The sequence below is a fragment of the Ammodytes marinus genome (assembly GCF_949987685.1).
Source record: "Ammodytes marinus genome assembly, chromosome: 1".
NCBI lineage: Eukaryota > Metazoa > Chordata > Actinopteri > Uranoscopiformes > Ammodytidae > Ammodytes > Ammodytes marinus.
The window spans coordinates 31461031-31477840 of NC_137230.1; the positions used below are offsets into that span (position 1 = coordinate 31461031).

A 16810-nucleotide genomic window follows, 5' to 3' on the forward strand; every position below is an offset into this window, starting at 1 on the left:
CAAAGGCAGCATGCATTCAATCCATACAGCAAAGACATTTTTGCAAACACCTTCAATGGAGTTTGCCGTCCCGTCCCCACCCCAACCCAGTGCAAAGCAAGACATGCCAAGTAAAACAAAATAGAAAAAACATAGATAAATAAATTAGTCATAATAGAGTAGCATGAATATGCAGCATGCAATCTTTGCAAGTCTTGCAGCAGGGCATTTTATATAACGATACATCAGTTTGCGATAAACTGTTATCATTCTTACCCATCTGACAGGGCAAGCCTCTTGACTTGGAACTTTTTGTAATCACTATTTCACGATGTCTGGTCGAGCCAGTTTAACTCCATTCTGTCACTGCACAGAATTTTTACTCCACCTCCACTATATATCCCAAAGACCTTTCGAGAAGTCATTCACAATTGTCAACCTTGTCGATAACAGACTAAAGCTCAACATTAAGAGAGACTCTGAATAGTTGGAAGGGAGTTTTGAAGGAGATTTCAGGTAAAGTCATTTGATACTTTTAATTGCTTTAGTTGGATATGTTTGCTTTATTTCTATGTCTTTATTCAATGGAGGTCGGGCTTTGCATCGACCAAATCTTGTGGAAGTTTGACGAATTGGTCTGTTCTGTGATTTGAATGTTTGGGTAGTCGCAAAGATTTAGCACAATTCTTATTTGGGAAGAGAAACGTATTTACATTTTAGGCACGTAATTAGGGGCACAGATTTGTTTGTAATAAGGCCAGAACTTACAGTAGAACAAACGGTCTCGATCCACCATATACGAATAATTCAAGTCTTATAACAAAGAATTATTGAGTGACGAACTTTGACAAGATCTGAACAGAATTATTATTTTAAATTTTGTTTTAAGGCCCGAATTTGAGTAAGAAACTCTGTAAGGTCGTATATGTTAGTTCAAATCAAAAAAAAATAAACAAGCCTTGTTTAAAACACAAAGTGTGTTCAAACTTGTTTTTAAACTCAACGTGTGTCTTGAGCTGAAGGTGAATAATTTGCCTCCTTCAAATATTTTGTTAAACTCACCACACCTGATGGTTAGCCATGCGTAGGAAATGTCTAAGTTCCTGTTTTGGAAAACGTCCAAAAAATACCCAAAGTCAAAGCCCTGGGCCTTTCAGCGCGGTGATAACAATACTTAAACCTGTTTATTCTTGACACTTTTTACCGTAGAAATGGCTAGATCATGTTTCGAAATGTGGCGCTAATAAACCTTTTACGCTAATTTTATTACACAAGGCCAAGATCAGATGAAACTGCTAAAAGGGCCCCAGGCAAAAATAGACAAAGGGCCCCTCCTGCTGCTGCTCTGTCATCACAAAACAATAGAAATGTCATAACTCCAATAAAGTGGAGGAACTGGGTCTATTTTTTAGAAATGGAAAACAGGTGGATGGAAATGTTTGCTTCTGGAACCAAGCATTTTGATTTTGACTAGCATATGGTTATTGAAATCATAATGATGTTAATATTATATTTCACTTCAAACCGCCTTCCAAACTCTGCTGCTTTTGGCTTTAAAGTGAACAAGACATGTGAAAACCAACATATTATTGTTACTTAACATTAGTGAATTATAAAAAAACATGTTAAAGACGAAGATAAGCAATGAAATGGTGACCAGTTACACAGCCATTAATGCTGTTCTTGTTAAGAATTTCAGTAAGTTAATTGAAATGCAGACATTTAAATTTATTTACACATTTGAAATAAAGGAATGAACTACTCTACCACCTCTGCATACCCACACAATCTGGCGTTCTAGTTTTAAATATGGCAAAAAAATAACTGAAGAAATACTCGATTACAGCTCAGAGACAAGTGTTCAAAACAGAAAGGAAGATTGCCATAAAGTCTTTTCATTGGGATTCACAAGTAGAGCAATCACCTTTGTGTAGATATTAGAGATGATACGAGGGATACATCAACCCTTATTGTGTCTGTTTCCTACTTTTAGTTTTTATCAAGTGTCTAAATGTATCTTGTTCCCTAGTGTCTACCTCTATAATAGCCTTGTTGAGATACATAGGGTTTCACCGATAAAACATTTTGATGTTAAATTTGGACTCAGAGATTCTGGAGAACACTTCTTGTCAAAATCCCTTTTTTGTCCATTTGGTGTTTTTTTGTCTCTCACAAAGACAAGTAGCAGATTGTGATGCATTCACCGATTTCACTGATATTGACAACGAGCATTCTCCAGAATTGCCGACTCCACCTTAAATAACATATGTTACATTATCGTCCAATCATATATGTCCACGACCAATCTCTTCTAACAAGGCGGCCCATTCACTATAGTCATATCATTGTTACCTCTAGAATACTCCCACTGCTCTTCCAACAGGTTACATGGAGATGTTTGATTGGCAGAATCAATGACGCACAGAGAGGGTTCACGCTTTGTTCTCCACAGACAAAATTTAATTTCTTAATTTTTTTATTCATTTTGTGGCTCTGATTAAATCTCTCAGCTCTGGTGGTTTTTGATGCTTGGGTCTCTGTATGCACTTAGATATTTGGATTTCTTTATTTTAAAAGGAACAGTGCACATTAATTAGACACGAGAGCACTAGAATCCATCACGTAAATGTGACGCATTTAGCCATACACGCATACAAAAATGTAATACACGAAGGCTCCTCCGTGGCTCACTCGGTAGAGTGCTTAGATGGCTTAGTTAAAGGTGCTACGAGGAACTTTCAAATATTTCTGAAAAAGTCAAATTTCTCCTCTGATGATCATAAATGACATGACAAACGAGAACATCAGTGCAAAAAATTCTACTTTTATTTAGTTTTTCTTTATGCCTTTGTCATGGGTACGCTCACCCAGGAACAACAACTGGAGTAGTAAAAACACAAACGCTTTTGTCCAAAGGTGGTGCAAGAATTAACACCAACTGAAAGTTCCTCTGAGCACCTTTAAGAAATCATAGTTGATAAAGAGTTTATAGATTGTATAATGGTGATGTGAATTTGACTTATCTCACTACTTAGATGTTCTAAGCGTCACATGCTATCAGAGATAAAAGGCTGATAATAACATACCACAAATGAGCAAGGGCTGCTGGCTGTCATCACTCAATTATTATCTCTGTCATGTCAATCAGATACCTATAGGCCCCCCTTTGTCTCGCCAATTTCCTGTCACAGACGTCAGACAACAGCCTTGTTTCACAAAGTTTTGAGACTCATTTTGCTGGGTAGATCTGTGGATGTGTTGCTAATTCATATGGATTCATATGGTAAAAAGAACATAGCTTAACAAGTTCACATACCCCACCCATTCCAAAGGTCATTACTGGTCCAGGATGCTGAGACGGAGGAGAAACAGGAAATTCAAGAAGTTGCAATGAGATATTCCAACAATTTACCCAAAAGTGACATTGTGTGGACCTTAAAATACTTCAACAGGTTTAACTGCTGTTATATTTAGCCTGAAAACTGGCTACAGAAAAAAAAAAGTATAATAGCTATGGTATACTATGGTTATATATCAATAACAATGTTAAAACAATGCAAAATAAATTAAACGTGCTTGAAAGCAACATTTATTTAATGATAATGGCAAAGCCTATCCATTGATAAAAAAAAAGATAAACATGTTTTTTGTTGGATAAAAAGAAGGTCTCCAGAGAAATTTTGAACTGCTTTTCACTATTTGGTGTTGTTTTGTGTTAAGTTTCTGCGCACATACCAAAGCATGTGCAGAATAACACATTTATTTATTTTTTATTGTTGCTTATGATCCTTTTTATGTGTGTGTTTGGGTTCTAAATGCTTTAACTAACATACACTGAAAACAACAACTTTAACATCCTATAATGAATGCTGACTGCTTTCCTTTCTGTATCTCTTTAGGTCTCTACCTTTTCTTTCCTTTGTGACTGAGGGCTTGAGATGGTAAACACATTGAGACTGAGCCTCCTGCTACAGGGCCTGACTCTGTGTGTGTTGGGTCCAGCCTGCGGAGCCTCTTCTCTGGGTCTGACCGTCCACGTTGTGCCCCTGGACAGCAATGGAGGGCAAACGGTGGGTGTTACACTTTTTGGCCACACTGTCTTATTTAATATCTTGTTATTTATTTGTGTATTGTGGGATATTAGGTGATACCCTTTTTACGCTGATTTAAAGGTTAAAAATAATTGAATAATTGTAGTTATCATTTCATCATGTTATTTGCTTCCAAATTGGTAAATTTGAAGGCATTTCTATGCCTGTTGTCATTTTATTTCTCTACAAACTTCCTTAAAAAAAATCTAATATACACAATGACACAAAGCTCCATGGAGGCAGGAAACAAATACATATTATCCCCAAACCACACATTGATTTAATTTAGAAAAATAAATGATTTGAAACTAAGCTACAGTGGGCCCAGTCCCACTTTGTTTAGATACTCTTGGTTTACATACCCGTTTACAGAGCCTAGGCTGTATATTCCCTCCAATTTTTATTTCAGGAAACAAAGTTAGCATATCGTGATGAGATATACACTGATTTTCACATCATTTATTTTGACAAAAAGCATTCTTCAGAATCGCTGACTCCACCTTTTATCTTTAGCTGCCTTATCGTGAGAATTGAACCGTTCGCCCTGCACTTCAAGTCATGGAGAATGTATGTGAGACAGGTCAGGTGGTTACAGAAACACCAATTATCTCATGAGTCAATTTTTCCATATGAGACAACCTGTTGTCTTCACCTGTCATGTTTTTAGTGTCTCCCAAAGTCCCATTATACTAACCCGTAGCCATTCATGGTATTTGGCAAGACCATGAATGGAGCTATAGGCTACAGCACGTCAGAAACGTACATAACCCATAGCTTCCAGTAAGAGGACATACTTTTTTTTGTCTTTTTGTTTTTTGTTCTATTACAAAGTGCCACGTGTTGTCATTAAATGTAATTTCATCAGTTACAACCTGTTCTGACCCTTAATGATGGTCTGAGTGGACGTTTAGGTCCCCACTTTTTTTATGTACAAAACAGCGGGGGGAATATTACCTTATTTACTGTTCTCTCCAAAAGTGCCATAATACTAACCCTTACCTTTTATCAATATCACTTTAAATATATTAATCTTGCTTGAATGACAAATTCAGAAAAATATGCTCTGTTTTACAGTGTACTGTTAAATGTCACTGGATCCAAGATAAAAATAAATAAAAAATAAAACTATAAAATGTTTCAGTTTGTATTGATAGTCAGAAAAGCCAACAGTATAGCCGGAGCCTAATGTGTTGTGAGCTACAGACAGATGACTGCAGAGGGAGAAGAATGAAATAAAGTCATAAAACCACATCATTGTAATCTTGTCTCTTTCCTTCCTGCAGGTGCGCGCTCACTTCAGTGCCATCGCTCCCTCTCCCTGTCCCTCCCTGTCTGGACTGTGTGCTACAGGAGAAGACTGTCTGGTCCACAACACACAGTTACCTTTCATTGGCACCAAACCGGCGCCGGGCTGGTGTGTTCGCCAGTGGCAGAAAACTGTCCCCAGTGATTACAACGGCACCATCAGTTTAGGGTATGACACCTGCACACACTGTCTTCCTTTTATATCTACACATTTCTATCCCCAATAGCCTCTCATACTGAACAAAAAGAAGAACGTTCTGTGTTTCAAGTTCTGCTTCTTTCTGCTTTGTGATGTTTTGGGGTCAAATATTCAATAGAAATTCAGATGCTGCCTGTGCAAAAGAATTTCTGTTTTACTCTGTTTTTACTTATATTCGTCTGATTAAAATCAGGCCACCTCAAGTAGGATCAGTAAAATGAGCAGCAGAAACTTTAATACACCCTTTTTCATACATGTGCAGGGACAACGCAGACATGTATGTAAAACTGGAAACAGGACCAAAGATTCGAGCAAATAGCGGGAAACTCAACCAACCTCCTTATGTTGCTCTCCTTCCTCCACTAAGGTAACGAATACACACACACACACACACACACACACACACACACACACACACACACACACACACACACACACACACACACACACACCTTTATGCAGTCCCCAGAAGTTAATTTCCTGTAAGATAATTCTTTATTCAGTTATTACTAGTTAAGCTCTTACTTTGAATTGCTATAAAACCAATTGAGAGACTCCAGGAGGTTATGGTTCCCATTGCCTCTCTCTTTACTGTAATAGATAACACCTTGTTTATCAGATCTACATATTTCACCATATTTACTTTTGCTTTGATCCTTTGTGTGTGTGTGTGTGTGTGTGTGTGTGTGTGTGTGTGTGTGTGTGTGTGTGTGTGTGTGTGTGTGTGTGTGTTTGTTGTGTGCTGGGTTCAGGGCGCGTGTGAACTGCCCTCACCACTACTATCTTTCAACCAAAGACCTGGACGGTGATAAGGTGCGATGTCGTTTCGCCCGATCCAACCAGTTAGAGTGTGTCAACTGCACTCAGCACTCTTTTATCGAGCTGGACGAGGTGAGAATAACTTCAGCACACACAGTAGCACAACACAATTATTTAGCACATATTATTAATGCCTGTGAGTTTGGGCAAATCTTCAACTCAAATCAATTTAACTTTAGTTATTATAACTAAGCTTTCTTTTTAACTTTTAAATAGCCTGCTCGATCCCGTGCAGAATTTTTTATTTTTGTCAAAATCAGTAAACATCTCGTCAGATTCCATAACCTACTGTCCGTGCTCTGAAAATAAAATAAATAATAATAATCTGGTGTCAATACACAGCCTAGGCTCTGTAAACTGGTACGTAAACAAAAGGGGCCCACCATAGCTAGCAACATGATAGTATACACAGCATACAAACAGTTTGTACAGGTAGGATCGTGAGGAGATATTCACTGATTTTGACCGCAAACGTTCTCCAAAATTGCTGACTACACTTTGGCTTCAAGTATCTAATATAGTTATAGGTATGTGATATCAACAGTGGCTTAAGTGAGACGGTAACTGTGTAACAGAATAAGGTGGAAGATTGAAACATAAACCTTGCCCTTAAGTTAGGAATACAAAGGACGTGTTTTATATCATCTTACAACAGATAGCAGTCTCAGTAAATACATCTGGATCACATCAAGGAGCCCAACAGTGTTGGCTTCCTTACAATAGTAAGACAAGTTACACTGAACACAGAGGCTGCCAAAATGTCTCTACATTCTCTGAATTATTGCTTGGCAAGCTAGTCACAGGCCAACTGTTGCACCTTGAAACCACTTGGATCACTATACCAACAAGCTATAGAATAAAATACTAGACAACAAAAAAAAATTAAAAAGCTCTTACGCACTGCTCAATTTGAATAATTTCCACCTTTAAAGTAGGGATGACTTAATGATGTATGCAAACATGTGCTCGGTATAAAAAAATCATTCACAACCTATGTTACCTAAATCAACAGAAGAACCAGTACTACTGATAGTGACACAAGCATAGACTGTACAAGAACACAGCCTTTTTCTAATATGTATTTTTTGTATATTGTATTACTGCTTTAATTGCTCACAATAAATGTGGCTTGTATAATCATTGTACTCTCTGCTGTGTAGTTTTACCTTGTAACCTGTTCTGCTTTGTGCTTTGATTTGTTTGACAATCTGTTTGGCTCTGTGCCTGCCATGCCTTGTTTTATGCTAATTGCAGCTTAGCCTGTGTTGTCTTTTTCTTTCTCATTTCTCTCCTTGCTTTTTTGTATTTGAATAAAAATCCTTTTTAACACAGATAACAGGGTAGATGACAGTAGCTTTTTTTTTGTATAATCATGTGTTGTATGTATTAATAAACACTGTTCACTTCTAAAATAAACCCAAGTGAACCACCATCAGCTCCCCTGATAATATTCTTACATTGAAAAGCCCACTGACCTTGTTGAGGGGCCTTTTTATCATTGCAATTAATTCTGCATTATTAATGGGTTTGACCTCAAACATTCAAGATGTATCTCTTGCAATCACACATTTTACTCTTTATATTGTCCACAAGGAATTGCTCCGTTTAAAAAAAAAAAGCAAAAAAAGCTGCAGACCCCATTGTGGACCATTTTCTGGTCAGTGAATACTTTACAGAGTTAAACTTTTTCTTTTGTCTGAACTCTTTTACCAGGAGAAATGCCAGTTGGTGTTCACTGGAGAAGCCCCAGCAGGCCAGTACTTCATCTACCTGATGGCGGAGGACTTCATTCCTATTCCAAAGATAAGCCACGTCACAGACAACAAAGCCTTGAGCTCTGTCCCTGTGCATCTCTCTCTCACCGGTGAGTCTGTGCATTAGGTAACACACTGTAGCAGTAATAATGTGTCTTATATTTCACAAGACGTACAGAAAATCAGGAGAAATTAATCATACCCTTGTTTGTTGTCAAAATCCACAAGCATTCTCCAGAATCGCTCAGTCCACCTTTAATTCCAGAGGTTTTTTACTTATCAAAGTGATTCTTATTGTCTAATTTATTGACATTTGTCTGATTGGTGGAACACTGACTCCTTTTTTAAATCATGTTTTATCATGTTTGAGAATGTTCTAATTAGTGCTTTTTCATAGTTAGTTGACTTGTAATTGGGTGCCTTAATGTAATCATCTTGCTGCAAACAAATCTACCCACAGGTATTAAAGTAACCAAAACCTCTCAACCTTAAAATGTCCCTTCTCTGCTTCCTTCCAGTGGAGGAGTCAAACACCCTGTGCAGTGATGAACCCATAGCAGCAGGTGAAACTCCCAAAGAAGACTCCACGCTGTTTATCCTGCCCTACCAGGAAGAGAAATTCAGAATCCACTATACGTCACAGGCTGAAAGGTGCGTCTCCTCATTTGCATATTAAAACTGTGCAGTGTGAAATGTATGTTGCCATGGGGACCTTAAACATTCACACAATGGAATGGGGAAAAAAAGGAGTGTTCACAACAGAATGCTATATTTAGATGTTAAGTGCCATGAGTGACAGAAACTCCTGACACAAAACGTCAATGATTCTTAAGGGTCAAATATCTCAGATAACAGGTCTTTACAGGGCAATCTGTTGAGTGTCTATTAGAGTGTGTATGAGGTCGTAAATAAGGGAATAAATGAGGTTAGGGTATCGGTTAAATTAGGGTTACAGCAGGCAAGATTATAATATTATTCCTCGTGGGCACCTTTTATATGATACTATTTAGGTGCAAATATTGCTTAATCTTGTTCAGCTCAGTGATAGCAGCATTGAGCTGAAAAAGATGGGGCGATACAATTCAAATCTACTGCATGCGTTTATGAGAGGGATCCATGTGGTATTTAAGCAAACTGTAATAAATATGGTTATAAAACTGTTGACATTAAAGGTTTCCCTCTATATTTGCAGTGCTGTAGAAGCAGCCGTGGTGGGCCCCCCTGAACTGTACAGAGTGGGGTTCAAGGCGGTCGGCCCCCTGGCTATGATGAGCATGGCTTGGGTCCGCTCTGAAAACAACCTGACCCGTCTGCTGCCCATCTGCTTTGCTATCAATACCAAGAGGTAGGTTGTTCTGTGAGCTTAATGCTGCCAGACACGGTAGTCGATGATGTACTAAGCTGATCTGAGTAACATATAGTTTGATTTGAGGCAAAACAAAAATTAATATTTGAAAGGGAGCAGAAAAGCTCATACAGTTAATAATGGCAGTATACAAAATAGCAAGCTTAACAAGATAAAATATTGACAAACACTTAGTTCGAACTTTGTATTTTCACCTTTACTTATTACACAGTCTTGTGCACATAAAACGACAAATAAAATATAAACATAATGCACAATAATGTAACTCAAGAAAGTCCATGTTGTCTGCGGTTTATCTTAAACATCCTTGGTTAAATCCGGACATAAACCTCCCTCTCATTCTCCTAATTCTCCTTCCTGTATATGTACTGTATAACTATCCAAAACATGCAGTTTTTGTTTGTACAATATAGTGTAATTATACCTTCCAGTCCACCGTCTAATGGTTGAAAAGAGTATATATAGGCCATGACGTGCTGACTGATTTTGCCTTTCTTGTCTTTCCAGTTTGCAGTCGGAGCCCAGGTGCGTGTGGCTGTACCAAAGTAAGACCTCAAGACTGAAGAATGCTAGTTATGCTACATACTGGCTGTAGTCTAGAGTACACAACTCATGACCTCATATTTTCAGAAGCTGTTGACTGTTAACTATTGCCAATTGAAATAAGCCTCTTTATTTTACCTTTACAGGGGAAATGAGGACGCTACCAGCTGGAACAGGTTAGAGTAAATGATGAAATTGTTATAAATAAATGTTCATATTTCTGAGTGACTTACTGTATGTTTGTGTGTGAGCATGTGTCACTAATTTAAGAATGTTGCTGCTGTCTGCCTGCAGAGCTGAAGTGTGAGAACACAGAGATGACCCTGATACTCCCTATCAGCACTCTGACTGAGATCAACCTGGATGAACTGCAGCTCAACAGCCCCACCTGTCCCGTCTTCTACAACAGTACACACCTGACTGCTACCATCTCCCTGAGTGGCTGCGGCACCAAGACTGTGGTAACATACACATCCATCAATTCTTGTCTTCCTCTCTTTATTTCTCTGTCTATGCTCTGTCTTTATTAAATATCTTTGTCAGACTTCAGAATCAGACATATTTCATTGAGCTGAGGGGGATATAGGGTTTCCTTAAAGTTGCTTCAATTTAGAATAGAAATAGAAAAGAAAGTGTGGAGTGTAAAATAACGATGTAGGCTATGCCACAATACATAGTGTAACAATGAAAATCTAACAATAGTAATATAAGAATAAGAATTAATAAATATGCATACTCATATAGCCTACACAATGCAGGCTTTCAGGCAGAAGAGAAAGGGGGATTTAATTATTGCATGTTTTGTTGTGTCCGCAGCCCGTTTGTTAAAACATTCCTGCAACAGAAATGTTAGCCTGGAAATCCAGACCCTGTGCAGCAAATTTAATTTGCCAGCGCCTAGTGGCAGGTCTGGGAATGCCAGGCTACAAAAACATGCTCTTTTTCACATATTACACCCTGAGTAGCCTACAGGTGTAGGTGCAGGTGCAACGGAGCATACTTCTGACCCGTTCTGACCACACCAAATATTCCAACAGTCTAGAAAAACTTTTAAGCAAAAAGGGCGGTAAACACTGCTATTCAGTCTATAGTTAAGATACTTCTTAAATTGAAATATATGCTACTTTGTCTTGACAATGCATTAAGCTGAATATTGACAATACATCCTCTTCCTCTTCCTCACCCTCTCTTTCTTTCGAGCAGCATTCTGGTTCAGAGCTGGTTTACACCAACACCTTGAAGAGTGTGCGTCCCTACGCCATGGTCAGCCGCCAGCCCTCCTTCGTCCTGCCGCTGGCCTGCCGTATCCCTGCGGTCCAGGCCAAGGGCCCGCAGTACAAGATTGGCATGCCCACGGAGAAGGAGACCTTTGGAGAGATTAGCTTTAGTATCGAGTTTTACCTCCCGGGAGAAGGGCCCCTGGCAAGATTCACCAAAGTCGCAACGCTTCGCTCCCGGCGCCTCCCACCGGTGAGCAACCCCCGACTGCGTCGAGAAGCAGGATCCCCATCGGCCAGAAACGGCACGTCAAACAACAACTCCACCACCTCTTCCAATAACAACGCCACTTCTACAAATAGGCCTAACACCGACTCTACTGGTATCAGCAGTTACACCAGCTCTGCTCCTTCCAGCGCTAACAGCCCTGCTTCTACCATCTCTACTACTGCTGCTACTACCACCACCACCTCGGCCATCGGCTCCAGGATTAACCAGCTAGACCTCCACGTCTTCTCCAACTGCAGCCTCGATAGAGCCGAGATGATTGTGAGCAGTTGTGTCGAGTCAGAGACCGAGGACTTTGCAGTATCCTACCCCATTCTGGACCAAGGGTCAGTGACAATCCACTTAAAAAAAGAAAAGATCGATCCACAAATTATCATAACAAAGCACAAATATACAAACAAACAAAACATACATGCATAAATACATCGTACTGCAGGAAATAAAATATCTATGAAGAGTCAATTAATCTTTACTCATGAAATCAAAGAGAATCACAACTTTCCGATACAGTAGCCATGGATCCCCATTTGTTTATATCAAATGTGTTAGCTTTACCTTTCAAAATGATTCTTTCCTGTAAATAGCCTAATAATGTCCAAAATAAGAAATAAATGAAATCGAAATGAATGACTTTGAATTTTTATAACATTTAAAAGATAATCCAATCAGAAGAGCATTAAGCAATGCACTGTGATCCTGAAAGCCCAACATGATATTACATTAAAAGGCAATCCACTTGTTTCCTGTATTAGTTTGACTCTGCTTTGGCCACAGGAGTCGCATCTGAATTTGAAGAATATCATATAAATTGAAAGGGTTCTCATGCTGTTTTTCCTTTCAGGTGTACGACTTCCGAAAGCACATTAGAGGTGATCACATCACAAACAAATACCAAGGTTTACCGCCTTGATTTGTCCAGCGTGGAGACCCAAGGATCAACGGTCGGTGCAAAAACACATATAATACATTGGTGCAGTTCTCTTCTTTTGGTTATTGTTATAAAATCTTTCTACACAAGACTAAGGAGAAAATGTAATTGACATACAGTATACTTCAAATGTGTATTAAACAGTATTCATTAATACTATTTTTATAGAGTTATTATTAATGCGTTTGCACGGGTACGATCCCTCATCCTGTGTTTATGGCTTCAAGAATCACCATAAACTGAAAGTTCCACTTCAGTTGAGGAACTCTATATGGGATGTTGTAGAGATTTAGCCCCCAAAAAGCCATCTGGAACAACTGGGACAGATGTCTCTAATTCGACTTTTTATGTCCATGGTTGACAGAGGATGATTCTTACTGACTCTGGCGATCCCCTGACTTTTGACAGCATGAGGTTGACATTTGTAGTTTTAAGTGAAATGTCTCAGTAACTATTGGACCGATTGCCTTCCAATTTGATACTCACAAATGTTCGCCAAGTTATGAGTTGTAATAACTTTGTTGATGTTCTTCTAGTACTATCATAAGATCCAAATATCAAACTAATGACATTCCCAGCAGCCTCAATTGTACTTTTTGTTTTTTTCTTGAATAAGTTAATGCTAGCGTGCTCAAATGTGCTTAAATTAGATGGCAACCAAGGTTAATATTATCCGCATGTTAGCTCTAAGCACTGCTGTGCCTATGTGCAGCCTGGTACAGCCACGCAATGCTTTGCTGAAGAAAATTTGGCTTGATTTCCATTGGTTCAATTGCCATTTTCCAGCAGTGCCGACTGCAAATGTTTTGTTACAGATTTATGTCAACCATTCATCTACAGTATGTCTGATGATCAGTTGAAGTTATGTTGTAAAGTTATGAAACGTATTTCAGCGATCCCTCCACACTGCTAACTTGTATGTATTTGTTGTGTGTTTTGCAGATGTATGTCCGTTGCATAGTCAATTTATGCATTGCCACCATGCCCTCGGATCAGTGCCCTGACCTGTGCTCACGCTCGTTCAGTGAAAGAGCTCTGGTTGGCAGTGTGTACACCAGCGCCTACACCATCACCTCGAAGGCTGTAAGCCTCTTGGTCACCACTGCTGCACCCGTCACGAAAGCCGTCACCATTCCTGTCACCACTGCTGCTGCAACAACAACAACAATTACTACTACTGCTGCAACAACTACTACTACTGCAACAACTACTACTACTGCAACAACTACTACTACTGTTGCTGCTACGGCACAGGCCACTACCACCTCACATGGTAAGATGATATCTTCTAAACAAGCCTACGTCTCTTTGTTGTTTCATTTGTGAGAATGTATGGAATGAATGAATGATAATAAAAAATTTGAATAGCACATTTCATACAATAAATACTGCTCAAAGTTAGCCTGGAAATCCAGACCCTGATATCTTGAACGATAGCAAATTTAATTTTCCAGCGCCTAGTGGCAGGTCTGGGAATGCCAGGCTAGCTCAAAGTGCTTTACGATAATTCAATGACATGCATTACAAGCTTCACACTAGCTTTGTAAACTAGTAAAATGACTTCAACATCAATTCTGGAGGAAACAGGGAGCCAGTGTAGAGCGTAATTTAAGTTTGTTAAGTGGGTTATGTTTGTAACCAAAACCTTTTGTGTCTTTACATTTTTCCAGTGAAGGTCGTTTTATCTTAGAGGAAATGCAAAGTGCTGGTTCATGTTTAGCTCTTCGATATAGTTCAGCTGCTTAGCCAGCCAGAGGCACAAACAAATTAAGAAAAATAAATTGCTGCAGGCCAGCAGTGGCCCCAATTAAAAATGTCTATCAAGGTCTGCTTTTATTATTTACGTCATTTATTATACAGATTCGTATGAGCTATTTCATTTTTCCATAATTTAAATATTGTTTTAAGCGATATTATCAATTCTTAATGTCTTCAAATTTAAAATGTACTGTACACACAGTAACTGTGTATGCTGCTGCACTCTGTAACCTCTCCTCTCTTCTCTTGCAGCTCCAGAAAAGGCCCCAGCTATGGCATTAGGAATGATTTTAACAACTATCTGCATATTTATTCAAAACGTCTTCCTTCACTGAATAGCTACACTGCTGGACAACGATCTGTCAGAAAAGGAAGCACATTTGCCTGTTTGGACATTTGAAGATGGGAAGACACACAAAATGCCACTGCATGTCTTAAGCATGCTTTTAGTATGTACAAAAAAACTATTTTCTAAGCGTATTAGTTTGTTATGATGTTAAAAACACTTAAAGGTGCTACGAGGAACTTTTAAATATTTCTGAAACAGTCTCATTTTTCCTAACACAAACTGAAAGTTCCTCGGAGCACCTTTAATTCCATGTATATAGATCTGGCCATTTGACTACTATTGTTTATAGTAGAGAGTAGGTTGCCCTTCAGAGAAAAAGTGTTTTCATCTTTGTCCGATGCAAATAAAAGCGAGTGAGCACATACATTACTACTGAAAAAATAAACGAATGTAGGTTTTGCTACATTGGTCACATTGAATGATCCTGACTTATTTATCTCAGAGTAGTGGTATGACGCTTAATGATGTCGCAGAAACGAAATTCCACGATTGAAAAATGTTAAAAAAATTATATATTGCATGTTATTTTTATTATATTAATGATTAAAAATATATTATTTATATTAATTTACGACTTTGCAGTGCTTTTTGTTTCCTTCTTATCTTTGTTTGATGTACGTATATAAAAAATTTACCAAAGCAAATTCCTTGCAGGCCTATGTGAAAACTTTCTTGGTGACACCTGATGATCTGAAATGCCGTCCATGTAACTGCAATATCCCTGTTTCGAGTCTATAGACTTTGAATGTTATTATTTCTTTATTATTAAGTGTTATAATAATATGTATCATTTTTTTAAATTCATTAACTATACCGCTGATCCTTTTTGGAGGGTTGCGGCAGCTGATATTTGAAAATAGTCCCAAACTTCATAATTTTGCACAATATTGAGTGGTTTATTAGTATAGGCGTCAACTTCAATTTATTAGAGTACATTTTTGGGCATATTTATGCAGCATTTTGTCTGCAAACTATTAAAAAGCCTAAATATGGGTGGTAGAGGAAAATGGGGCCGACTAGTAACCACAAGGTCGCTGGTTCGATCCCAGGCACCGGACAGGAGTGTGTTATTTGTAAAACTAGTGGTGGCTGGTATTACATAATCAATGGTGCCCACCATCTCTACCACTGTGTCCTTGAGCAAGGTACTTAACTCCAAAACTGCTCCAGGGGTGCCTTTACTTAACTTAACTAATTAAATCCAGCCAAATGGCTAACCAATCTGTATATTAATAGATGTTCAAAACTTATGACCATGTTACAAAAAAACAGCACCATTCTTTTCCCCAAAAAATCATTAAGATGGCAGGTTTGAGTGATGTGCACACATCTTTAAATGTAAAAATATATTTTTCTAAAATAAATGTGTTGGAATATCATTAATATATTATTAAAGACTTTGTTGTATTCTTTTTTCTTATCAGGAAATGTTTTAGTACATATAATGTGATGTAATGTTGCATGAAGAAGGGCAGTATAAAGAGTATATTAGCATTTTTTAACATAATACATTATATTTTCACCTTACTTTGTCATTGACACTATGCGCATAATGCAGATAGCACTAATTCTGCAAATGTTCTGTGTGATGGAATTATTTTGCCCTTTTCACCTGTAATCATAGCCTATGTTGTTGAAATACTGTTTTGTTTTTATATCTCTAGTATGTTGTCAGGCACTACCTCTGCCCTTTTTTAATGAAGCACATCTAAAGGATGAGTAATTAGGCCTATAGCCAAGGGATTAGATTATTATATGACACACACCATTGTCTTTTATATGAAAAGGTTGGGTGGTCCTCCCTTAAAGAGAGACGTGACGAACATTGGCAAATTTTTATTTACAAAGCCTTGACCGGGAAGCCTCCTCGTTATTTAACAGAAATGCTGCAAATCTCAGATGGGCTTTATCAGACCCGCTCCACTGACATGCTTATGCTTTATGTCCCACAAGCCCGGTCTGAGCTGGGAGACAGCTTTTAGCTTCAGTGCCCCCGACTCCTGGAACAACTTACAGCAACAAATTAAACTAAATACCTTCATATCCTTTAACCAATTCAAACAAACTATCTTAAATCTGCCAAACTCTACCTGTAACTGTTTTAATTAGGCTATATTGTACTTTCACCCATTTAATTGTAATTGCTGCCACTCTTCACCACTATGTAAAGGTTTCAATTGTTTTTTTCTCTTCACCTGTTGTTGTGTATTTGA

General features: G+C 38.3%; 1 protein-coding gene across 1 annotated transcript; it reads left to right on the forward strand.

Annotated features, from left to right (window-relative positions):
• Window positions 1-418: 418 nt before the first annotated feature.
• On the forward strand, window positions 419-15917 carry LOC307255858 (uncharacterized protein). The gene is made up of 15 exons (XM_080034664.1): window positions 419-495; window positions 3879-4049; window positions 5354-5544; window positions 5837-5941; window positions 6327-6465; window positions 8107-8257; window positions 8666-8798; window positions 9340-9492; window positions 10021-10058; window positions 10203-10232; window positions 10351-10517; window positions 11260-11888; window positions 12404-12503; window positions 13433-13763; window positions 14501-15917. Exons 2-15 carry the CDS (start codon window positions 3918-3920, stop codon window positions 14581-14583), a joined length of 2382 nt encoding a protein of 793 aa, XP_079890790.1. The 5' UTR covers window positions 419-495; window positions 3879-3917; the 3' UTR covers window positions 14584-15917.
• The last annotated feature ends 893 nt before the right edge of the window (window positions 15918-16810 follow it).

Bases quoted from the DNA above. Each gene is read 5' to 3' on its own strand.
- LOC307255858 (XM_080034664.1), top strand. From the start codon at position 3,918: ATGGTAAACACATTGAGACTGAGCCTCCTGCTACAGGGCCTGACTCTG. The intron at 5,545-5,836 runs GTATGACACCTG...ATACATGTGCAG, and splicing joins AACGGCACCATCAGTTTAGG to GGACAACGCAGACATGTATG. The intron at 13,764-14,500 runs GTAAGATGATAT...CTTCTCTTGCAG, and splicing joins GGCCACTACCACCTCACATG to CTCCAGAAAAGGCCCCAGCT.